The sequence below is a fragment of the Xyrauchen texanus genome, chromosome 32 (genome assembly GCF_025860055.1).
Source record: "Xyrauchen texanus isolate HMW12.3.18 chromosome 32, RBS_HiC_50CHRs, whole genome shotgun sequence".
Lineage (NCBI taxonomy): Eukaryota > Metazoa > Chordata > Actinopteri > Cypriniformes > Catostomidae > Xyrauchen > Xyrauchen texanus.
Genome location: NC_068307.1, coordinates 29035890 through 29062771, shown reverse-complemented (window position 1 = coordinate 29062771; position 26882 = coordinate 29035890). Strand labels below are relative to the sequence as shown.

General features: G+C 41.0%; 1 protein-coding gene across 2 annotated transcripts; it reads left to right on the top strand.

Moving 5' to 3' along the window:
* The first annotated feature begins 853 nt into the window (after positions 1–853).
* Positions 854–25354, top strand: LOC127626116 (atlastin-2-like). Of its 2 annotated transcripts, XM_052101681.1 has the most exons (14): positions 854–948; positions 9769–10043; positions 11754–11888; positions 12347–12451; positions 16000–16050; positions 17230–17286; positions 17929–18021; positions 18144–18282; positions 19067–19194; positions 19427–19483; positions 20922–20993; positions 21069–21500; positions 23858–23872; positions 23967–25354. In XM_052101681.1, the coding sequence occupies exons 1-14, from the start codon at positions 873–875 to the stop codon at positions 24075–24077; spliced, it is 1746 nt and encodes a 581-aa protein (XP_051957641.1). In that variant the 5' UTR covers positions 854–872; the 3' UTR covers positions 24078–25354. The 2 variants fall into 2 exon arrangements, with proteins under 2 accessions (XP_051957641.1, XP_051957642.1); XM_052101682.1 differs by lacking the exon at positions 23858–23872 and having other exon boundaries at positions 23967–25352.
* The last annotated feature ends 1528 nt before the right edge of the window (positions 25355–26882 follow it).

Sequence of the window (26882 nt, the reverse complement as noted above, 5' to 3'; positions counted from 1 at the left end):
CTCACACACACTCGCATATACACACACACACTCACACACACTCACACACTCACACACACACTCACTTGTTACTCCAGTAAAGTAAATGTCTCTATCCTCTCCTGCTAGTTGTAAAGTGATGTTGTTGAGCTAGCAATGAAGGCTTGATCTGTATCAGACGCTGAATCTGTGGCAGAAGAGAGTTGTTCCACTCAAGAATGTTTTAGGCACGAAAACCAGAAAATCTCTTGAGATAAACCGAACGATGTCTTGTGTGGTAGCTGTGGGACAAGTGGAATAATAAAAATTATGCACACCTGAGGCGTAACGGTGACGACGTGCAGCGTCATTATTTTTCAATAATTAATGGGCCAAAGTCAAAAATTCCTTAAATTATGAACTCATAATTGACCGAAATAAAGCTTGAATTGTGAAATAAAGTTGAAATTCCGTGATATATACTCATAATTGTAAAAACATAAAGTCACAGCTGTGAGATATGAAATCAGTATTACCTATTTTATTTTTTATTTACATAAGATTATGAGATTAATAAGAAACATTTAACATTCTTCTCAATGCAACAGCATTATTCTCTGACTAAATTAAAAGCAACTTTAATTTAGTAAATTAATCTATAAAAACATGATTCATTATTAAATCCTGTAATAGAGTTCGGGCTAATATGAGATGATCTTTTGTCCACACGTTTTAATAATTTATTATTATTATTAATCTCTGATCTGACTGTGTAAAATAGCTGTTGATAAACACACCTATGAATCATGAACGCGCGTCGCTGCAAGGGGAGCGCGCTGCGCGCGGCCGTCATAAGAGAGTGTAGATGCGCTCGTGACGTCACGCGCGTGCTGTTATTTTGAACGGGGGTCAAGATGGCGGAGGAGAGCTGCAGGTTTAAGCACCGGAATCACACCGGACAGAACTGCACAAACACCGAATACACCGAAGGTAAAAACGCGACGGATACTACCGTGTGTGTGTGTCTGTGTTGAAACGGAGAGCGTGCGTTTAACGGCAGCGGAGCGCGAGCGGCGGGAGGCGCGTGTAGGCCAGTGATCGCGCTGCGGTAAAATGAATAAACACACAATCACATTAATAAATAAACATCTTTAGATTGTGTAAATATGATAAATGTCCTCAGGACTGATTTCAGTGTATTGATGTTTATTACAGATATATAGCAGTGTGTTTGCATTTATTTATTCTCTACTTCAGTGTCTTCAGAAAATTTAATTAATATACAGACAATATAAATAACCTATTAATTTCACTGATATGATTATCCAGAATCACATACGTGTATTAGTTTGGGATTTGAATTATGTAAAGTTGTGTTAAACATTTCACAGAATAGTATATTGAAATATATCGGGTTTAATCTCTAAATACGTTAATATCTCATTTTAAATCATATATATATATATATATATATATTAGTGCTGTCAATCGATTATGATTTTTTTTATCAAATTAGTTACACGGTGTCCCGATTAATTAATCATGATTAATTGCATATACAAATATTTGCTGAGCCCCTCATATAACAATAACTCAATATATAATAATTAAATAATTATACATATGTATCTTTTTAAATATTTTTTATTTTTATATATATATATATATATATATATATATATATATAATGAAAAAAATTCAGATAATTAAAATGCATTACATTCCTGTAGCAGAAGAGTTCATCATTAATAAGACAAAAAGCATCTTTATAATACAATGTAATGATTAATATCATATTATTGATCATAAATCAATCATTGACACACAGTTCACAGTAATCCATTACACAAGTGAATTTATCAATCACAGATTTATTATGAGGGCTTGTTTAAGGACCGTCAATGTACACCTGCGTCAGACATGCTTGTGTAGCGTCTCGGGTGCGTTGCATCATAAACATATAATGTTTAGTTCACTGTGTCATTAAATATAGTTTAATACTCTTTAAACACATCTTGAGATCTCTTAATCACATTTGCGCTCCTTCAAGTGTTTTGAACACAAGAATGTAACACATGTTTGTGTTGTTCTGCTGAAGTGTTTGTTCACTGTATAAACTGTGTGTTGCTCATACAGCTGAAGTTTCATTTACTGCCCCCTGGAGGAAACAGGTGGTACTACAAGCTATCATTTCTCAGAAAAGCATTGTGATTAAATGCGTACATTTTTTTAACGCGTTATTTTTTGTAAAATGAATTGCACGTTATTAAAGCATTGAATCGACAGCCCTAATATATATATATATATATATATATACTGATTAACCAGCAGTTTGTTGTTTTGGATATTTAAAATGTTGTTTAGGAAAGGTGTATAGCTTATAAAGTTGTATGTATATTTATAATGTAAAATAATATAGGAGGTTGATGTGAGATCACTAACAGTATATTTGAGTTTCTCAGGATAATGCTTTAGTGATGGTTTAGTGTATATAAAAGGTGTGTGTGATTTATATACATATTAGGGCTGGGCAATAGGATGATGATACCGACGATATCTTACAAAGTTCCCGATGCTGATTGCGAACAGATTATGATCAACAATATTAGGAAATGCTAAACCATGAATCGGGGGAGTAGCCAGATATATTAAACAGTGTCTGTTCAGGGTCTGAATCCCGCCAAATGTGACGAGGCTGAAACCGTGAGTCACACATGATAAGAAATGCTGTTAGTCAGAAAGACGCGCTTGATGGAACACACTTTAGTATATGTTTAAGAACAGACAGAAGAAAAGGCGTCAGTAACTGCGTTTCCATCCAAGGATTTTTTGCGAAAAGTTTTAGCGCATCAAAATAAAGCTGATGGAAACGCACTTTATCGCTAAAATGTCACAAAGTTCGAGATTATTTTTCTCCGATACATCAAATGTCGCAAAAAACTGGTTTGGGAACACTTTTTGTCGATTAAATTGGCATTAATGCAAAAATGTAGTGTCACATGACAGAGTTTGCCCCAATCGTTAGCCTGTGTTAATCATAACAGTATTGAAAAGCAATTTATTGTACGTGATTATGGATTGATCTTTACGGCATATAGATCCGATCTGCACACGTGACACTTCAGGAGTGCAACACAAATATCTCGTATCATGCACCGGTCATCAACAAGTACAAGGAGAACAAATGAACAGCCGCTGTTTGTGATTAATTTAATCATGGTAGACATCCGTTTATTTATTAAAGATGCTTTTCCACACCATTCATAATAATAGACGGCAGTCACGGAATTATCCAACAATAAAAAACATAATTTCTGTGCACAAAGATGTTTTAAATTGAGAGTAAATACACAATACTGGAGAAAAGCTTCTGTGGCTTTTTTTGGAATATTTAAAGCCCAATTCTATTAAATTATTGTTTAGATTTACTTTTGAAAAAATGTCAAAATCCTCTGTATTAAATAAAATTACCAAATGAAAAAAGCATTATATTTATAAAAAAAAAAATTAATTGTCAAACGAAAAATATATATTTTTAGACCCATATATGTCTTTTCGTTTCACAAACTTAAATTTCAATTACTGCCCTCTGGAGTAAACGGGTGGTACTACAAGCATTTCTCAGGAATCTTCCTTATACGGGGGCATTGCGATTAATTGCGTTAGTTGCTGGAGAAATCTGCGGGACATGATGCCGTTGTGATGCTTTAGATGAGATGTTTATAATATTGAATATGAGGAATGTATCATATATGTAACACTGATATTACACGCATCAATGTTTCTTTAATGTCGGTCACACATAAACACATCCATGATGATCCTGATACTGACACTGAAAGTTTCTTCAATACTTGCCACAGGTTGCCATCTTGAACAGGATCATGATAATTCACTTTTGGGTTGGAACTGGTGCCAGCCTGCGATCGGTGCAACATCAGGAGCGATATATCAGTCAGAATAGCAACGGCTCCCTTTGATTGCAATTCCTCCTCTTCTGATTGCTTTTATTTGTTAATTAAAATGACAGTAAACTGATTAATTTCAATGAATAGTCTCAATAATCTCCCCATTTTACCCAAACTTCAGAGGAAAAACATTAGGTACATCTGTGAGGTGAATGAGTGATAAACACATTTCTGAAAGGAAACGCTTGAGGGCAGATTTCTGTTGCGCTAAACCAAACCAAAAAGTGTTTTTAGGCATGACGTCATCACGCACACCATTTTTATCCATAAAAGCCATTTGAATGGAAACTGACAGAAGGCGGCAAATGTCGCAATTTTATTTTCCGCATTTTCACTTTGTCGATAACAAAATAGCAGGAAAGGTGGAAACTAGGCTAGTGCTCATGTCTGATTCGCTGTTTGCTTAGTCGTGCAGCACGAGTCGGTCTTGTTGAACAAGTGCATGTAGGAGTTTCACTTTTTCTGTTTCATTCCACTGAAGACTGTTTGTAAGAATATCTGTAACAATGCTGCAAATGATTCCAGGTCATCTCCGGTAGAGATGCAGCGATTGTGAAATTCTGGGCCGATACGATGTTTAAAATAACAATTTGGCCGAAAGACGATACCTATTTTTTGTTGTTGTTTATTTTGTTTTTGTTGTTATTTAATCCCCCTTTTGTGCCAGTGAAACAAAGACATCTTCATTATAAAAGATAAATGAGCTGTTTGTAAGTCTTTCAGTCCTGCATCACTATCTTTCAATCATACAAATGTATGAAGCGACGTTTAATATAACCTTCTTTCACATGACAAAGATTTGTCCGCTGTACCTCTGCTGTATGAATATTTCACCAGTCACCAAATGTGTCCCGTATTTCTGTTGGCTCATTAAAAGAACTAGCAATGCCAATAATTGTTTTGAGTCTGTTCTTTTCAGTGAATTGGCCAAACAGACTTGCAAAAAAAATAATTTTTTAGTTTAAAGTGCAATTTGAATATAGAAATATCTTTTGTTTGTATTTTTCATGTTCAAATAAATGAATACAAGTTTTAAACCAAAATCAATAAAGCAAAACAATTCACCATCCCTCGACAATCTGAGCAGTTTGTGATTTTATCAAACTTTTGTTTGTTTGTTTCAGCGGCTCACATGTTCATTATGATCTTTATGGTGTTATTATTTACTTTGATTGAACAATGACATTGTGGTTTCTTTAATGTCTTTAATGTAGCGTTAACTCCTCTGAACTCTGTGTGGAAAATGAGATTGGAGGCTGGAAGAGAAAAGTCAGGAAACAACTTTGATTTGGTTCTTTTTTCATTTCCTTTTATTTTGTATGTATTGTCAACCACATTCACTCCACACACTCTTCTCTTTATTCCATGTCCATTTATGTAATTGGTATGTAGATATCTCATAATAAACAAGCAAATGTACAGTCAGCTGGTCATTATTGCAGAAATAAATCCCCTCATGGCAGGGCTTCAGCTAACGTTTATGTTAATAATCGAGTACTCTAACAATTATTCGACTATTCTGCGATTATTGCAATTAATCATTAGCTCTTATCCGATTATTCAGCTTGTGCCCCGACTTAAAAGGTTGTATTAAACATGCTTACTAACAATAAAGAGGACAAAATCTTCTTTTAAAAACACCTCTAAATGACATTCACTGAATTACAAGGAAGTTCAATTCAGTAAAAAAATTCACTTAAAAAAAAAATCTGATTTTTTGTCTCTTCCATTTAAAATTATCTAAAAATCCTTAACATATGTTTTTTTTTTTATTCGCATTACAATTCAAAATTTTAAGCAAATTTAGAAATGTTCAATTTATTAGCATTATTGGTGTTTCCATCCAGAGTTATTGGCAATATCCCAACATTTGTAAAACATACATGGATGGAAACCCACCTTTGATATTCTGTTAGACATGCCTTTTCCTTACATCACTGCGCTTTCCACATATGGGTTGAGCTGCAGTATAATGCTGTTATAGTCATTGGGTTCACGGGCGGCATTTGCGTATGGCAGAGGATGGCAGATGCCGTACCCAAGCATGCAGACAAAACCGGGAGATGTATGCCTCCGATTCAGTTCGCTTGCCACTTCAGTTTGTGTTGGCCTCAGTCCCCAAAAGCGTTGTAAACCCAAGCATATCGTAGAAATGACCCTATGAATCATCTTCGAATTATGGGCTGTTTCCCAAAGCATCGTAACTTTAGTAGCACTTGATAATGATCGTAGAGCTAGTGTTGTTATAAGGGTATATCTGACTTTACACCTCATACTATTTAATCCAGTTAATGTCTTACATTATGCAGATGTATACAATGTGACCATGATAATAGAATATAATTATATAGGTGTACTTGTATCACCCAATCTGCATATGCCTATATTTCATCTAATATATAATATAATCTATAGCAGTAATTATTAATTAGGTATTTGATCGATTAGTGGTTGCAGCACCGAGCCATCAGGTTTTCAGCTCAAGATGCTGCAAGCGATCGCTAGGGATGAGCGAATCAGCCGTGTGCAGTTTCAATGTCTCGCCCTTCGATCGGGTCACTTCACACGACTCATAGAAGCGGCACTGACCGTACAGAGAAATGCCAGTTTTGGAGTTTGTGCTCATTTATCTGACCTGCTTTCAGTGCATCTGAACTGTGAGCTGCGTTTTCATTCCAGCCTCCGCAGGGCTCCGTAATCTTCAGTTGAAACATGAGATGGTGTAATGTGGGTCAGTGCATGCACTGTCTCTTCTGAGGACAAATGGATGATACTGAGATAGTGACGCTCCTTTGGGAAATACTGTGACTTTTACCCTCAGTATCATCTCTCTTCCTCTTTTCTCTGGGAGTCTCTGCTGATTCTTGTTTCTTTCTGACTCTCAACCACACACACCTCCTCCACCCAGACTTCCTCAGTGTCTCATGTGTCGTGTGAGTTTACCATTGTAAATAATGCTTTATGTTAAACATGTACACTACTGCTGATTACTCCACTTATTTTATTATTTTTATTTAATTAAATATGTTTGATTAATTTTATCCCCTTTTCTCCTCAATTCTGGAATGCCCAATTCACACTACTTAGTAGGTCCTCGTGGTGGCGAGGTTACTCGCCTCAATCCGGGTGGTGGAGGACAAGTCTCAGTTGCCTCCGCTTCCGAGACCATCAATCCACGCATCTGATCACGTGACTCGTTGTGCATGACACCGCGGAGACTCACAGCATGTGGAGGCTCATGCTACTCTCCACGATCCACACACAACTCACCACACGCCCCATTGAGAGAACCACTAATCACCACCACGAGGAGGTTACCCCATGTGACTCTACCCTCCCTAGCAACCGGGCCAATTTGGTTGCTAAGGAGACCTGACTGGAGTCACTCAGCACACCCTGGATTCAAACTCAGGACTCCAGGTGTGATAGTCAGTGCCAGTACTCGCTGAGATACCCAGACCTACTCCACTTCTGAAGGATTCAGAACGATATGATAGACGAGATGTCTCCGGCCGTTAATATTGCATTGGTCAGAAATGGTTAACGGCAAATGGGTTAATCTGCTGGTATTCATGGTTTTTGTTTGCAGCCTCGAGACATCATAATGACCACATTTACACACACGTAATTAAACGGTTTATTCCAGGGTTTTTGCAGTACGCGGTGTTCTGACACATCATGTAAACAAGAATGATGATTTCCTCATGCTGCTTAAGGGATTAAGAGAGAGGGGTTTAACACATCCAGGTTTCTCCCAGAGAATGCAGCTTACTGTATGTGGTCATGTAAACACATCTAACAGGTTTTGGAGGAGTGTATATGTGCATGAACAGACTGGAGAACAAACATCATAGGATGGAGCTCAATAACAAGTCCGTGGAAAGAATTCAAAATTTCTGGGGGTACCGTGGGAAAAGCACATACACTATACGCATTTATACACACCAATGTAAAATATGGACGGTCCCTCAAGTTCGCGTATATGCTCTCATAGATTGGGGAAATCCCGGAGTTTTAAGAGAGGAAACCCCACCTTTTAATTTATTTTATTTGGTCAATTCGATGTCGATTCTCAAAAGCCATGGATTGATCTTTTACTCTGAGCATCTTTCCATTACAATGAGAGGGAATCACTCACATATGAGACCAAATTTCACACTATGTGATTCAAATGTATATATTTGGCAACTGGCTGGTAAATGTTGAGATTTCCCTCAGCGGTGATTGAGTAGTATAGTGATGAGGAGTGTTGAGAGTAAAAGTTTGTTTTGAGATCCTCACGATCCATTGGTCACTGAATAATGTCTCTTTTAATGGATCTTTGTGTTCTTGATCATTTCATTCTAATCATCCATTGCACATCCATTTTCCTTAAATAGACAATATTAGTTTTAGAACCTGTTCAACAAATTCATGTAAATACCTGAAGAAATAGTACTAATTATGCAATTAAACAATACAAATGTAACAAAATATCATATATACAATATAATATATTTATTTAATAAATACATTCATTTGTTAATTTTTAAAAAGCTGAAATGTGACGACATGTGAATATTTAATCAAATATAATTAATAACATTTATTTTTTCATAATATACATAGTTCGAACAGCATTATCTGGGAGAGAATTTATTTGATATGTTAGCAAAAGGGACATTACCCATATGAAATTGAATCAGAATCGAATCGGGAAATCTGTATCGATACACAAGCAACAACTCGAAATATCTAAAAAATAAAGCAAAGCAACAGAGAATAAAATGGTGAAGTCTTCCTCAGATCCCATTTGAGTTATTTACACAAGCGTCACGAGGAGAAAGCTGCTTACTGACCGAGCCGCACGGGAGGGAAGAGGATGCCGCTTGTGCAGCGCACGTAAACGGGAATGCTGCTTTCCCACAATACAACGCTTTCTGGTGTCCATGTAAATGTAGTCCGTGTTGCTATGGTGATCACTTAAGCGTCATGTATTCTGGACAATGAAGCACAACAGTGCCAGTCGACTTTCTGCCATCTTGGTTCTGGAAGTATTTTGCCATGAATTTTTTCCAAAGGGATTTCCTAAAAGAGTTGTGCGCCATGAATCATACCGATCAGCTCCGAGGTGAATCACAACATTAAAACTTTAAATCAACAAAGATACAAGACTGTGTACTTGACGTCTTTAATGAGGGAATGAACTACAATCCCATGATGCATTGTGAATTATGTAATCGAATTAAAAGTGATTAACAACCTCCGAGCTAACAGTACACCTGTATGTTATCTGTTCACAGATGGAAAAACTGAATGGGATTTTATCTCCCAGAACTAGACCGTTACGCTTTATTGGAGTGATTCTGTATTTACTACTCACAAGAAATGATCATTTATGGGGTTCACTCCTGTATTTAAATGTAGCGGTCACTGTGAAGTGTGATTTCAAGAGCACTGAAACTCTCTCGTAAGCAGCTGAAACACCTGCACCTGTGTAAATGCGTGTCATGGCTAGTGTGTCTTCCTAGCATAAAGCTCTTTTGAGTCTGAGAGGTGTTGCGGTCAGCACACCTGCTCTATGCTATGGAATGGAAAATGCACGCAGCATTCACGCTCTGGTCTCGGGGGGATTATAAACATGTGTCAAGGCCTTGCGTTCTGACCTGTCCAGTTGTACTCCATCTACCTGTGTTTGAACACAAGAGTTCTGTGTCAACTCCATGTAATCCTCTCCATACGGTGCTGGCACAAGTTTCTAACCAATTGGACTGCAAGGTTCCTACCACCCAAAATTCCAGCATAACAAATGGCACAATTACTGTATAATAAGGCTTCATTATGACATGTTGTGTGTCTGCAGGTGTGTCTGGTGTGGAGGATGTCCAGCGTAAGATGACATCAGATGATCTGGATGACGAGCCGCTGCTGGAGGAGGTGGAGGTGTCCGGGCCGGTCCAGATCGTCATTGCAGACGAGGATAATCACGAGTTTAATCTGGATGAAGATGCTCTGGAGCGAATCCTCCTGCAGGATCATGTGAGAGATCTCAATGTGGTGGTGGTGTCTGTCGCTGGAGCCTTCCGCAAGGGCAAATCATTCCTGCTGGACTTCATGCTCCGATACATGTACAACCAGGTGAGAAAACACACATCACCACATCAACAAGCTGTTAGCAGCTACCTAGCCTATATCATCGTATGTGCTCTGCTCCAAAACCTAGAACAAACCGGCATATTCTTCTGAATCACAGCATGACCAATTACTCACCCTGCCGTGGCCACAGTGTCATGCTTCGAGCGCTGAGCAAGTGCTCATTCATTAGTAGTGTATGTTTGATTTTGTGCATTATACAACTGAAAAAAGATCAGCTCTGAATCCAGGCACAATCAGCCGATCACAGATTTAAGACGATTTAGATGCATAGATCATTAGACAATCCACATGAAGCACATAATGTGCTATCTGGCTACAAACACGTTAGCGTTCCTGGAACAGATGACTTTATCGGAAATGATGTAGTGCGTTGTCCAGCGCCATGGAGCGCTAAACCAATCGTATCAGGATTCAGATCGCTGCAACCAGTGGTGAAAGTCATCCAAACAGGTGCACTGGCCGATCGCGCCAAGAATCAGGGCTGTTCTTTTGTGCAGCATGCAGGTAATCACACATACACTGCTCCTCTAATGAATGAGCGCTTGCTCAGCCCTGAAGATATTTTTGGAAACCATATATGCACACCGCAGGGTGAGCTGTGCTAGAGTTCTGCTCATTAGTACATTGAAAGCAGGCGTCTGAATCTGACAGTCAGGTATGGGCCGCCTCCTCATCACATGACTCTCACTGACCTCATTTGATATGCAGGTGTCTTGGGAGAAACTATTTCTGCTGATGTTGAGAGGAGATCTGAGACCGATAAAATGACATGCGTCTATGAGGTCACAAACAAGCAGATTTCTCTGACATCGTCGTTAAAATCAGGTGTTTTTAATGTTGATGGTCAGTCAGTTGAAATGGACTCGTTGTTGATTTTTACACATTCTTGTGAACTCTCATAGTCCAGCAGCTCCTGTGACTCCTTCAATCAAGTTTAATCCATTTCAGCCGCTTTACTGTGATTTAACTGAAACACTGAGTGTGTGTTAAGCTGAAAGGAGTCTTTGTTTGGCTCTTGAGTTTTGTTCAGATTATCTGAAAAGTGCTGGTTGACCGGTCTTTACACTGAGCTCTTACACTGAACTCTCTGGATGTGAGTTACTCATGACTGCAATTGTGGTCAGTGATGTGTTTAAGACTGTGTGTCTTTGGTGTGCACCTGTGTGATGAGGAGGAGGGCGTGGCCCGGCTGTGATGGAGCACGGCGGGTGCTGAATCAGCTGATCAGCGGGAGAGCGAGATAAGGGGCAGCTGGAGATGCCGAGAGAGAGAGAGACTCATGCGGCCATGTTGCATACGTGTCTGTGTCCTTATATTTTATGTTGTTTTAAAGTTATTTTATGCATTCTAAGTTTATGTTGATTGTTCAGCCGGTTCCCGCCGCCTCCTTGCCCGATCTTTAACTGTTACAACCTATTGAAAGACCAAGTGTTGTGTTCTTATTAATGTTTCATTCTGGTTTGTACAGTCTGAACTGAATCCCAGACCACCGATTTCTTTTGGTGTGCATCTGTGTTCAGAAAGCATCTTTCACACCAATCATACACGCCATCATCAGATGCAATCAGGACCACTCCAAAAACACAGAGATCCAAACAGTGTTCCTACATTCAAGTGTCTGTCACATGAGTAGACATGGATCAGAACGCAAGCTTCACTGAAATGATTTTCTCTTATGTTGTCCTTCATCAGAGCTCAGATTTGTGGCTGGGAGGTGATGATGAGCCGTTGAAGGGTTTCACCTGGCGTGGCGGCTGTGAGCGTGAGACGACGGGCATTCATGCCTGGAATGAAGTGTTTGTGGTGGAGAAACCTGATGGCAGCAAGGTAAAATGTGCCCACATCACACTATTCTCACTAGAAAAACACACAGCGTCTTTATCACCCATAAAACTACTTATCTGACATGTTACTTAGAAATCTGATGAAAAACATGATGGTATGTTTCTGTATCTGTCAAACCAGCATGTGTTCACTGAGTGAGGAAAAACTCAAAATGGCTTAATGGAACTGAGATATAGATCAAAGGCCTCCATAGTCACATTTGAGCAAATATTCATGATTGATGAGTGTTAACGTGTGAGATCAAACTCCGTAACATGCGTGCGTGTGTTTGTGTGTGTGTGTGTGCTCGTGCATGCATGTTTGTGTGCGTGCGTGTGTGTGTGCTTGTGCATGCGTGTGTTTGTGCACGTGCGTGTGCGTATGTGCATGCGTGTGCGTCTGTGCGTGTGTGTATGTGCGCGCGCGTGTGTGTGTGTATGTGTGCGTGTGTGTGTGTGCAGGTGGCAGTGCTGCTACTGGACACACAGGGAGCGTTTGACAGTCAGTCCACCATCAAAGACTGCGCCACACTGTTTGCCCTCAGCACCATGACCAGCTCTGTACAGGTACCACACACATCACACGTGTCTGAATTGCACGGGCCTTAACATGAAGCCTGAACCTGACCCGAAGTGTGACCGAAGTCGACCCGATCGATACCATCATATACAGAACTGTGTAAAAGTTTAAGGCACTTGTGAGAAATGTTGCATAATGAGGATGTCTTCAAATATAATGACAGAAATAGTTTTCATTAATCACTTAATGTCATAGAAAGTCCAGTAAACAAAAAACCTAAATCGATATTCGGTGTGACCACCTTTGCCTTTAAACAGCCCCGATTCTCTGACATACACCTGCACACAGTTTCTCTTGGTTGTTGTCAGATCGGATGTTCAAGCTTCTTGGAGATTCTCCACAGTTCTTCTGTATATTTCGGCTGTCTCAACTGCTTCTGTCTCTTTATGTAATCTCAGACTGACACGATGTTCATTGGGGGCACTGTGGGGGCAATGCCATCTGCTGCAGGGCTCCCTGTTCTTCTATTCTAATCTTTTCTATTGCAGAAGTCATGTTTGGGAGTCTAACATTTATATTTCCTATTGACACACTAAAACTGAAGATATAAATACCATCTGAAGTGCCGGATAACACAGTCCTGTATAATGCCGGAACCTGAAATCACTCGCTGTCTTTATAATTTCTCCAAGCAAGTATGTTTGTTGCAATATGCTGTATTTATACAAGCATCGTAGGCAACTTTTGTGAAAGTATACTTGCAGTATAATTCTTCTAAGCGCTGAATCTTTGGGTGAAGAACAATCTGGAGTCATGTGACTGTCACAGAGTCCTCTTTAAATCTTTATGATACCTGTGCTTAAAGCCTGACGTGTCACAGTGAAACAGAACATGAGTGTCTTGATGACATTTTTTAAAAGTTATTTGTAACTTGATAACAGTGCCTAAAATGTCTTTTCGCACTGTTTGACCTGTGTGAGATGCTGAATAAGCAGCCAGATGTGGCACAGAGACGTCCGTCCAGCGTTAACACTGGCACAAAATCCTACAAAAACATGTTCGGTGTGAATGACTGCATTTATTCATGATAAAACTGTCTAAGCAATTGAATTCATAGAATTTATACGAAATGAAAAGTTTATCAGATGCCATTGCATAATTTCTCTTAAATAAAGAGCGTCTATACGAGTGCACGTGAGCAGAGCGATCACAATTTCACTTGAGTGAGGAGCACGTTTCAATGTCATTAGTTAACCGTGGACATCTGTAAGGTTTAGCATCGATTCACACGTGATGAGTGATGTCTGTATAATTCACAGATGAGTGTCGACTGTATTTACACACTGCGGTCATGTGTAACTGACCTGTCAGAAGCTGTGCTGATTAATTATGAAGTATTAAACGTGTTTGTGTGTATCTGGGATTGACTTAAATATCTTTCAAAATACCACAGAACGGTTTCATTATGAAGTCAGTATTCCTGCAGTACACGCTTGAATATAAAATATAGACAATATTGTCACATTATGCAAATGTGTTTGTCCCGCCGGAAAATATGCTGTGAACCGTGGGGCTCAACACTGTAATTCCCATTTACTCAAATCAATAAATTAGCCCTTGTGTCCTCTTCTTACTGTCCTAATCAATATTTACCAACAGGTCAAATCACACTGGATGAGTATAACTGATGTTTTTACCGAGCGTTTGATATGCAAATGTGTAGCCCGCAGAAAATCCTGTAAATGAACGTGACATGAATGATTAGCACAGGATTAAAGAGAATGTAATTGGGCTGTTGTATTACCCCACGTCCCCATATAAAATCACCCCGTCCAAATATGGCAGAGAGAACAATGCTTTTTTATTAAGTCGTCTACAACAAGGCATTGTTTGTGCAGTTGTTATTTGTGCCATGAAAAATGAGGTCGTAGGGATTTTATTTGTACCTGTTGCAAAGAAAAAAACAAAAATGCTGACAAAGAAATTATCTGATTTATTTCTCATGTCACGCCTCTTCGCTCCAACATCGGTCTCGCTCATGGGAGAGGAGCGGGGCGATGACCTTTGAACTTAATGAAAGCAGTGAAACTCTTAATTGAGATATTGTTTAAATATGTCATTATTATTATTATTATTATCATTATTAATACTACTACTACAACATTAAATGTTACATTTTACTATACAGAAGAAATATATCTGTCACTTTTTGTTCTAGTTGAATATATTGTGGTGTTTGGGTGGAAAACCGGATGTTTTTGGCGGCTTCTCAGTTCACTATATTGATTTAATGATATAAATATATAGTCTGCATGTGCTTCACCGTGAATAAAGTACTCGTTGTCAATACACACGTGATGTTAATGATGCGGTTAGCGTTTAAGCTCTTCAACTACTTTCTTGCGTGGGGCAGATGATCTACATGAAAACTTGACGGGGGCCAAAAATTTTTTAGGACCCAAGCCCTATAAGTGCGAAGGCCCTATTGTTTTCCTAAGGATTACTGGTAACATTCTTCTTCAAGGTTTCAGGGGCTTTTGGGTCCATTAACTTGCTCCAAAACTCAAATTTGCACACACATCAGAATCATCGGCCATTAGAGTATGGCAAAAGTTCAAATGGGGGGCTTTCTGCCAACCCCTTGAAAAATTGGATTTTGGGAGTCTCTGTAGCACACGCCTTTTCACCTACAGTTACCAAACTTTGTACACGTATAGATCTCATCAAGCTGGACAACTTTCACACTCATAGTTTTAGGCTCCACCCAACAGGAATTCTGCCATGTTGCATTGTTTGAAAAACGCATGCTCTGGATTTCGAAATACTCCTCCTATGGGATTTATGTGACAAGCTCCAAATCTGGGCAACATCATGCCAAGATATTGAAGATGCTAAATTGCGATCAGATTTTTTATATTTCAAACGGCGTTGCCATGGCGAGGCAATAAATTAATGGTGAAAAATGAAAAAGAGGAAGTGCTCATTTCTTCGGCATGCATTGTGCGCTTTAGATCCGAATGTAGATTTGTGTTTGGTATTGGGGACTGATCACATGGATATGACTATTGTGGGGGACGATCATAGCGCCACCAACTGGCAGCAGGAAGTGTGAACCATACAACAGTCTTTGGAGAAATAAATGTACATTTACACAAATCGCTTCAAAAAATGGTATGCATTGTTTAACTAAAGCCGCCAGGAGGAAATGGGCTCGCGGTACTTGGGCCTGTTTTTGTATTTACTTTCATTGCAGATAATATGTAAACAAACCAAAAACATTCTTAATATTGTGCATTTATTTATATTATAATATTTATTTTAAGTGTGGCTATAAACTCCTTAAGATGTGGCTGAAGAACCAACATGACTAATTAACATATGGTTTACAAATGATGAATACTGCGGATGAACATTTGGACCTGCTAATGTGTACTACTACTAGTGTAGCACTGTTTATTATTTCATTAAGTCATACATGAAGAACTGACTGGAGCCTGGCCCAACAGCACCCACGGGTCCGGTCGCAGACCTCTAGTGCAACATATGAGCATCATGTATGCAGAATATTCAGTGTTTGTTCTGCTTTTATTCACAGGTTTATAATTTGTCCCAAAACGTTCAAGAAGACGATCTGCAACATCTTCAGGTGAGACACAACCAGAGTGATGTATATTTACAGTGTTTGGACACTTAAAGATGCTCTAAGGGATTATTTGTTTAAAATCATGCAGAAAATGTCAGATAGAATTGTAATGGGTGCTATGAAATATCACACCTGACTCTAAACAGTGGGATGGGGGGATGGGGTGGGAGTCCGCAGTCAGATCCTTTATTTAGCCAATCACTCTCTGCCTGTCAATCACATTGCAGCCCGAATATGCTCGTATAAGTGTTGGTACGGTGCTCAGGGCGACCCCTCTCAGTGTGCTCATCTCTGATTACAACGGTCTGTAGGTGTGGCTAATTCAACGCTTAAAGTCTTACAGCACCTTTAATATGTGAATGTCATTGCGTTAGATCAGTGGTTCTCAAAGATGGAGAGCACCCCGGTCTAAAACCTCGTTCACTCTCACACCCCTTTAACTTTGACGCAGCTCAACCAATCTGTGCCATTTCTTCTCCTCCTCTTCCCCTTGTGAGATGACCGGTGCGCTCGCGGCGCTTATGTAAACAAAGATGCTCTCGCGTGTGTGACGGATTAAAATGGGTGAGGGGGAAGATTTTCAGTGAATTAACACTTACATTTGGTGTTTTCCTCATACCGCTGTTGTCTGGCTTCAGAAGACTTGAACTAAAGCACATGAGTGATATGGATCACAGTCTCCTCATGCTTGTGTTTCATTGATAGAAATAAGTCCGGCTGGTTTGGAACGACGAGTAAATGATGACAGACGTGTTCACTTTCGGGTGAACTATTATATTAAGATTACTCGGGCAGTAGCTGTGATTTATTTACCGTTCTTTTGAATCTTTTAATATGTATATAGGTGTAATTAAAATGTATTTGTGACCGACCGTGAACAGAAGAATAACCCAACAGTGCAGTCCTGGTGATTAAAGTGGTTTTTTGCAACTTTTCCAAAAACTGAAACACAATTTTTTCATTGTATTATTTAAATAAAACTTTTCTTGACATGAAGCTGAAATTAAATGCAGTTATTGCCTTAAAAAGCATTTTTGGTATTATTATTATTATTATTATAGGATGGGGTGCAAAAGTATTTCTTGTTTCAAAGGGGACGTGACCAAAAAAATATGAAAGTAAGTGTCGTCTGTATTGTTTCTGTATCATTGATTTATTGCGGGTTATTTTCTTGTTTTGAAGCTTTTCACAGAGTACGGCAGACTTGCCATGGAGGAAATCTACCTGAAACCATTCCAGGTAGTGTGTGTGTGTGTGTGTGTGTGTGTGTGTGTGTTTGGGGTGTAGTGTAGCGGTTAGCGCGCTGCGCTACGAACCTGGCGACCAGAGTTTGATTCCCGCTCATGGCCAGCACCAGTGACGATTATCTGAACCGGTCCCGGGCCTCCCCTAGGTCGACTCAGCCTAAAATGAGTACCTGGTGTGGTGTGTAAAACATCGCCACTGGGGAGACAAAGGCGGTCGGGCATGGTGCTGGACCCCACCCCCTCGTGTACCGTTCCGGCCTTCATAGGTGCTCACTAACAGCACTTGCCCCTACAGTCTGTTAAGCCTAAATGGGGGATCTTTGTCTTTGTGAGTGTGAGAGTGTGTGTGAGTGTGAGAGTGTGAGAGTGTGAGAGTGTGTGTGTGTGTGTGTGAGTGTGTAAGTGAGTGTGTAAGTGTGTGTGTGTGTGTGTGTGTGTGTGTGTGTGTGTGTGTGTGTGTGTGTGTGAGTGTGTGTGTGTGTGTGTGTGTGTGAGAGAGTGAGTGAGGGTGTGAGTGTGTGTGTGTGTGTGTGTGTGAGAGAGAGTGAGTGAGTGAGTGAGTGGGTGTGGGTGTGAGTGGGTGTGGGTTATTTGATGGTGTGTTGTACAGTGACTGTGTGTTTGATGTGTGCAGTCGCTGATGTTTCTCATACGAGACTGGAGTTACCCGTATGAACACGCTTACGGTCTGGATGGAGGAAACCAGTTTCTGGAGAAGAGACTACAGGCGAGTCACATGATACATGACGACATGTTTATGTCATGCATGTGTTTGGATTTGGATGAATGTAATGTAGCGGTCACGTTCTTCTTATGAACTGTAACGTGTGTTGAATTGTTCTGATGCAGGTGAAACCGAATCAACATGAAGAACTTCAGAACGTGAGGAAACACATTCACTCGTGTTTCTCCAACATCAACTGCTTCCTGCTGCCTCACCCCGGCCTGAAAGTGGCCACAAACCCTCACTTTGACGGCAGGATACGAGGTTAGACAAGCACTCACAGGCTGAACTGAATCTGCACAGCTTTTGATTTCTGAGCTGATTGTGGGGAACATCTCATAGCAGAAAACATGATCAAGTTATATTTAATAAACAAAACTTGTGTCACAATGGGGCATTTGTGTTAATGACTCTGTCTGAACTGATAAAACATCTAGAAATGTTGTGAACTCAAGACCCGAATTAACACAGCAGCCCTTTTAGGGTATTTATTAATAATATAAAAAAATGGCTCTGTAGAATACATGATTGGTCAATGGCAGGATTCTGCACTGCGCTTAAAGGGACAGTTCCCCCCCCAAATCATTTATTCACCCTCATGTCATTCCAGATGTGTCTGATTTTCTACTTCACAAATTAAGATGTTTAGAAGAATATTTCAGCACTGTAGGTCCATACAATGCAAGTGAATGGTGACCAGATCTTTGAAGCTCCAAAAAGCACATAAAAGCAGCATAAAAGTAATCCATACACCTCTAGTGGTTTAATCCATGTCTTCTAAAGTGCTCTGATAGGTGTGGGTGAGAAACCGATATAAACTGTATAAACTGTGACATGTTTAAAGTGATTTCCTTCATATCTGTGCTAGTTTCATGTCTCGTTCACTCCACACTCTTTCTTCAAATCATTGAACTCAAACAGATCCTCCATGTATTGTTCATTAAGTTTCAGTGTGATAATGTACAGTCAGCTGGTCATTATCTCCAGATGAAACCTTCAGGTGATCGAGGAGTGCTTTATTACCCATCCTCATGTTGTTTCTTTGTAGATATTGATGAGGACTTCAAGCGTGAGCTGGTGAATCTGGTTCCTCTGCTGTTGTCTCCAGAGACTCTGGTGGTGAAAGAGATCGGAGGATCTAAAGTCACGTGTCGAGATCTTGTACAGTATTTCAAAGTAAGACAGAGTTCAGCACATTCACTGATCAGCTTCATGTGTGTGTGATTAAACTGTGTGACAATATGGCTGCAACACGTGACAGTACATTTATGATAAGGACATCAGCCGTTGCTGTAGTTGGCAGATTAATGTCAACCGTGTACTAATACAATCAACTGTAATAGACTGTAAGTCAGAGAAATGAGCTGAATCTAGATGATCTGTGTTTGTGTGTGTTTATCTGTCTCAGGCTTACATGAAGATCTATCAGGGGGAAGAACTGCCACATCCCAAATCCATGTTACAGGTATGAAATCACTTTGATAAAGCCTTGCGCATCCACACTACATAGCATTCAGACTCTAGTGAGCTGCCTATCTAGACGGCATTTTGAGGCATCGTCGGTGCACTCCTGACTCGTAAGTCTGGTCCATACAGTAGGCAGCTAAATTAGAGCACCAGAATTAAACACACAAACAGATTTTAAAGTGTGTTAAATAAGGGTTGTGAACAATGATTGACAAACATATATTTATTTTTTTAACCCTCAGAGACCCAGAGTAACAAAACTATAATGTTAAAAGCAATTAAATAATATTCATGTTTGTAATATTCATTAAGTTTGAGTAAAAACTACACACACACACACACACCATACACACATGCACACAGACGCACACACACACGCACAACACTCACAAACACACACCATACAGCATACACACCATACAACATGCACACATATACACAAATACACACACACACCATACATCATGCACACATATACACACATGCACACACACCATACAACATGCACACATATACACACATGCACACACACACACTCAACACTCACACACATAAACGCACACACCCACAACACTCACACACAAACACACACACCATACAACGTGCACACACAACACTCACACACATAAACACACACACCATACAACGTGCACACACACAGCACTCACACACAAACACACACACACCATACAACGTGCACACATATACACACATGCACACACACACACTCAACAGTCACACATATAAACACACACACCATACAACATGCACACATATACACACATGCACACACACACACTCAACACTCACACACATAAACACACACACCATACAACGTGCACACACACACAACACTCACACACAAACACACACACCATACAACGTCGCACACACACACACACAACACTCACACACAAACACACACCATACAAGATGCACACATATACACACATGCACACACACACACACACAACACTCACACACAAACACACACACCATACAACGTGCACACATATACACGCGCGCACAACACATCACTGGCCGATCAATTAGTGCTTTCCTCATGAATATTAATGAGCCTTCTCCTGTCAGCTAGTTTAAAACAAACACATTCTAAAGAGGTTGTGATCCAATCACAACACCTACAAAACTTTACCATGGATTTCCTGTAGTAACACTAACTGTGTGCATAACCATGTGTATCGTCCCTAACAAATAAACAAGCTCATTAAATCAGAGCGCACGTGTGCTCTCACGTTACTTTAAACAGTCCCAGAAAACACTGTGACAAGTGTACTGGTGCATTTCACAGACTAATGAAGGGAAATATTGATTATTAAAAACACAACACTGAAAAATATCCATATGTTTAAGATCAAGAGAAACATGCATTCGGTCAGGTGTCTGAATTGAGTTTTATTTGTCTTGTTGTTCAGGCGACGGCTGAAGCAAATAATCTGGCAGCTGTTGCAGGAGCGAGAGAGACTTACGGCCGAAACATGGAGCAGGTAAACCAGAACCACTGCACTCACACACGTGTGGACATGAACTCCGTGTGACTGTGTGTGACTTCCTGTCCGCAGGTGTGTGGAGGTGATAAACCGTACATCGCGCCGGTCGATCTGGAGCGCAGTCACAACGAGTTCAAGCAGAATTGCGTTCGTCAGTTCCGTGCAGTGAAGAAAATGGGCGGCGAGGAGTTCTGCCGGCGCTATCAGGAGCAGCTCGAGCACGAGATCGACGAGGTGTACGCAAACTTCATCAAACACAACGACGGAAAGAACATTTTCTTCGCCGCACGCACGCCCGCCACGCTCTTTGCCGTGATGTTCATCATGTACGTGGTCTCTCTGGTGATGGGCTTTGTGGGCATAAACTCTGTGGCGGCGTTGTGTAACATGATCATGGGCGTGGCGCTGGTGTCGCTGTGCACCTGGGCGTACGTCAAATACTCCGGAGAGTTCAGAGAGGTGGGCAGCTTCATCGATTGGGTGGCAGAAACGCTGTGGGAGCAGGTGTGTGTTACAGCTCCTTTACATCATGTGATTTTATCTTTATCTTTTATCAAGCCATAATTTGAGCGTATTGTCTCCAGTTCAAACAGTTACATTGTTTTAATGCTTCATTTCACCGGTGCATGTACTGTAATTTCACTTGCTTTGAATCATATTTTTATTTAAACACAATCAAAGCTGTCTAAATGTATAATATCAGGCATCATACTGGGCATAAAAATCAGGAAGACTGTTTACATGGAGCACAATCACATGACTAACACCACCAGCATCTGCAAAAAGGGCCATTTAGACACTTTACAGCTCAAATTATTAATACGTTTTTACTGTATTATTTAGTAAGATAACCATAATAATAATTAATTCAATGCGATTAATAAAAAAAATAACATGTTACATAAATGAACACAATCATGTCTCCGGACCGTAATAAAGAATATTCCTTCCATCGGCGTAATTCCAGCTTGTAGTTCCACGTGTTTTCTCCAGGGGGCAGTAGGTGAAACTCCAGCTGTATAGACAACACACATCTTATCCAGAGAACAAACCACCCTCACCGACAGCAGACAGCACAAGATGAGGACATGTTCTTGTGTTCAAACACAGCTTGATGGAGCGAAATATCTAAATATGATTTTTTTAATAATATATATATTGTTTGTAATTATGTCTTTAATTATACAAAAATAACTAATTATTTGATCATTATATATTGAATAATTGTTATTTTAAAGGGCTTTCCAGAAAATATTTATATATGCGATTTAATTGATTGATTAATCAGCACAACATGTAATAAAAATCTATTTACATTTTTTTTAATATAGAATTCCATAAAAAAAAAAAAAATTGGACTTTTTATATACAAATGTATTTTATTATATTGCTTTTCAGTAATTACATTTAGAAAACACACATTAATAGCATAACATTTAGGCTTGAACAACAAAATATTGCTCTCTCTATAGATGTAAAAACTGATCGTGTTTTAAAGTGTTTCTGTTCAAATTTCTAGATTTATTTTTTTTCTCTTTCAGATGAAACCAATAATATAATTTTAATGCAATTTTTGCCTGAAAATTTCTGGTAGCCGAAAATTCTGATGCATCCCAAATATAAACCTGAAGAAAATTTTCAATTAAATCAAAATAGCAGTTTTTTTTTTACTTCTCCCCAATGTGTAACACCCAATTCCCGATGCGCTCTGAGTCCTCAAGGTGGCATAGTGACTCGCCTCAATCCGGGTGGTGAGGACGAATCTCAGTTGCCTCCGCGTCTGAGACCGTCAGTCCACGCATCTTATCATGTGACTTGAGTGTGTTACCGTGGAGACGTAGCGCGTGTGGAGGCTTCGCTATTCTCCGCAGCATCCACGCACAACTCACCACACGCCCCACCGAGAGCGAGAACCACATTATAGTGACCACGAGGAGGTTACCCCATGTGACTCTACCCTCCCTAGCAACCGGCCAATTTGGTTACCCCATGTGACTCTACCCTCCCCTTTCAACCGGCCAATTTGGTTACCCCATGTGACTCTACCCTCCCTAGCAACCGGGCCAATTTGGTTACCCCATGTGACTCTACCCTCCCTAGCAACGGGCCCAATTTGGTTATCCCATGTGACTCTACCCTCCCTAGCAACCGGGCCAATTTGGTTACCCCATGTGACTCTACCCTCCCTAGCAACGGGCCCAATTTGGTTACCCCATGTGACTCTACCCTCCCTAGCAACCGGGCCAATTTGGTTACCCCATGTGACTCTACCCTCCCTAGCAACCGGGCCAATTTGGTTACCCCATGTGACTCTACCCTCCCTAGCAACCGGGCCAATTTGGTTACCCCATGTGACTCTACCCTCCCTAGCAACCGGGCCAATTTGGTTACCCCATGTGACTCCACTCCAGGTGTGATAGTCAGCATCAATACTCGCTGAGAGGCACAGACCATCATGTCAACTGGCTTTTTACCTTTTTGTGTGACTTTAACAAGATTAGACAGTTAAAGGCCCCCCCCCCCAACAGCTATATTTATAGTTTGAGAACCCCTGATTTGGCATCCCCTGATATCAATAACTTACAAATGAGGAAACATATTTCAGTTCAACCTATATAGAAGCTCACCCATAGACTTCTATTGAAAGTGCATAACATTAAACATTCATGACTCAAACATACTCTCAAGTGTCACATCACTGAACATCAGCCTTTTATTTCAGAAGATAATCCTGTTTCTATCATATCATGAAAACATAATTTATAAGACAATCAAAGGCCTGCTTTAATCTCTCAGTGAGTGTTGTGTGTCTCTTCCTTTATTGTAACGTCTCACTTTCTTCTCACTTTGTGCTCAAGCAGAGGACACCCAGGAAGGTGAGATGTGAACTCTATAGTGACCTCTGACCTCTGTAATCATGTTTAATTTCTGCTGTGTGTGTCTGAGTCTGACTCTGAGCTCTTGTTGTAGGTCTTTTCCAAACTGTTTGAAGTTGCCCGGAGTAAAGTGGCACTGGGTGCCCTGATGCCCGCCCGGCGACAGAGACTGTCCTCAAACAACAACGTCAAGAAGAGAAACTAGCCCATAATACTCTGCTTTTTAGGACTGTCACCTCTCGGAGCGTCGCAAGCTCTCTGCAGCGTGTTTGTAAATGCAGGTGTTGTTTTGACCATCTGTCCTGCTGTCAATCACTCTGAGGGGTTCATCTCTCTCTCCTTCCTGCATTCCACACTGCTCTCTTCCTGTTTGTCTCATGTCTTCTTCCTCCTCGTCTGTTGTTTGTGTGTTCAGGTGTTGAAGCTGTTAGTTGATCAGAACTTGAACGTCCTCGACTCCATCAGAGCATGTGTCACTCCAAATGACACGCTTGTGTGATGTAACGATCCTCTCGCCGGACGTGCGACTCTGAACTTTGATTTTTATACATGAAAGCGAGTCATGTGACCTTGAACAGTATTACTGATATAACTAGCTGAACATGATGATTTCTCGTGTCTCTTCTTTAATCATTCCATCCAAACACCAGAGCCGACGGATAGATTTGAACTCCTCACAAATAGGGCATGAGATATTAATGTATATGAAACATTTTCTATACCTTTCTTTTGTGTCTGCGGGAAGAATAATGGTTTGGTGTCGGCCACTGTGGTGTTTATTTAAGGAATGCTTCTGTGATTGTGTCCATGTTGGAAAGAAACACACACACACGCTTCAGTTTTATACCTTCATCAAGTCTTCTGCCTTCAGCGTCACAATTCCACCTTTGCTGACGAGCTTACGAATGTTTATAATTGTTTAATTTTGTTTATATTTCCTTAATTTATTTTTCAATTTGATTAAAATGAATCACTGTATATTAACTGAGGTGTCTCTGGGTTTGTCACTGCGTTGTGTTTGAAGTGATTGACACACTTTACATTAAGATTGTATTAACATTAGTAACACATTCGTGTCATGAACTAACAATAAACAATATTTTTACAGCATTTATTAATCATCTTAATTTATATGAGAAAGTTCTATTCACTGCAAAAAACTATTTCTGCCCATACAGAAATCTGATGAATGGCGCTCACACACACACACTTACACACTCGCTCTCACACACACACACACACTTACACACTCGCTCTCACACACACACACACTTACTCACTCGCTCTCACACACACACACACACTTACACACTCGCTCTCACACACACACACACTTACACACTCGCTCTCACACACACACACACACACACTCGCTCTCACACACACTTACACGCTCTCACACACACACACTCGCTCTCGCTCACACACACACACTCGCTCACACACACACACTCGCTCACACACACACTCGCTCACACACACGCACTCGCTCTCACACACTCGCACTCACACACACACTCACTCACACACACTTAAACACACTCGCTCTCACACACACACACTCACTCACACACACTTAAACACACTCGCTCTCACACACACACACTCACACACACTTGCTCTCACTCACACACTCACACACACACACACACTCTCTCACACACACACTCACTCACACACACTTAAACACACTCGCTCTCACACACACTCTCACACACACACACACACACTCACACACACTTGCTCTCACACACACTCACACACACACACTCTCTCTCACACACACACTCACTCACACACACTTAAACACACTCGCTCTCACACACACACACTCGCTCTCACTCTCACACACTCGCACTCACACACACTCTCTCTCACACACACACTCACACACACTTAAACACACTCGCTCTCACACACACACACACTCGCTCTCACACGCACTCGCTCTCACTCACACACACACACACTCACACACACTTGCTCTCACTCACACACACTCACACACACACACACTCTCTCTCACACACACACTCACTCACACACACTTAAACACACTCGCTCTCACACACACACACTCGCTCTCACTCTCACACACTCGCACTCACACACACTCTCACACACACACTCACACACACTTAAACACACTCGCTCTCACACACACACACACTCGCTCTCACATGCACTCGCTCTCACTCACACACACACTCGCACTCACACACACTCTCACTCTCACACACACTCTCTCTCACACACACACACACTCGCTCTCACACACACACACACTCGCTCTCACACGCACTCGCTCACTCACACACACACTCGCACTCACACACACTCGCTCACTCACACACACACACACTCGCTCTCACACACACACACACTCGCTCACACTCACACACACACTCGCTCTCACACACTCACACTCGCTCTCACACGCACTCGCTCTCACTCACACGCACTCGCTCTCACACGCACACACGCACTCGCTCTCACACGCACTCGCTCTCACACGCACACACGCACTCGCCTCACACTACACACGCACTCGCTCTCACTCACACGCACTCGCTCTCACTCACACGCACTCCCACTCGCTCTCACACGCACTCGCTCTCACACGCACACACGCACTCGCTCTCACACGCACTCGCTCTCACACTCACACACACACTCGCTCTCACACGCACTCGCACTCACACGCACTCACACTCGCTCTCACACGCACTCTCTCACACACACACACACTCGCTCTCACTCACACACACACTCGCTCTCACACACACACACTCGCTCTCACACACACACACACTCGCTCTCACACACACGCGCACTCGCTCTCACACGCACTCGCTCTCACACTCACACACACACTCGCTCTCACACGCACTCGCTCTCACTCACACGCACTCACACTCGCTCTCACACGCACTCTCTCACACACACACGCACTCGCTCTCACACGCACTCGCTCTCACGCACACACGCACTCGCTCTCACTCACACGCAC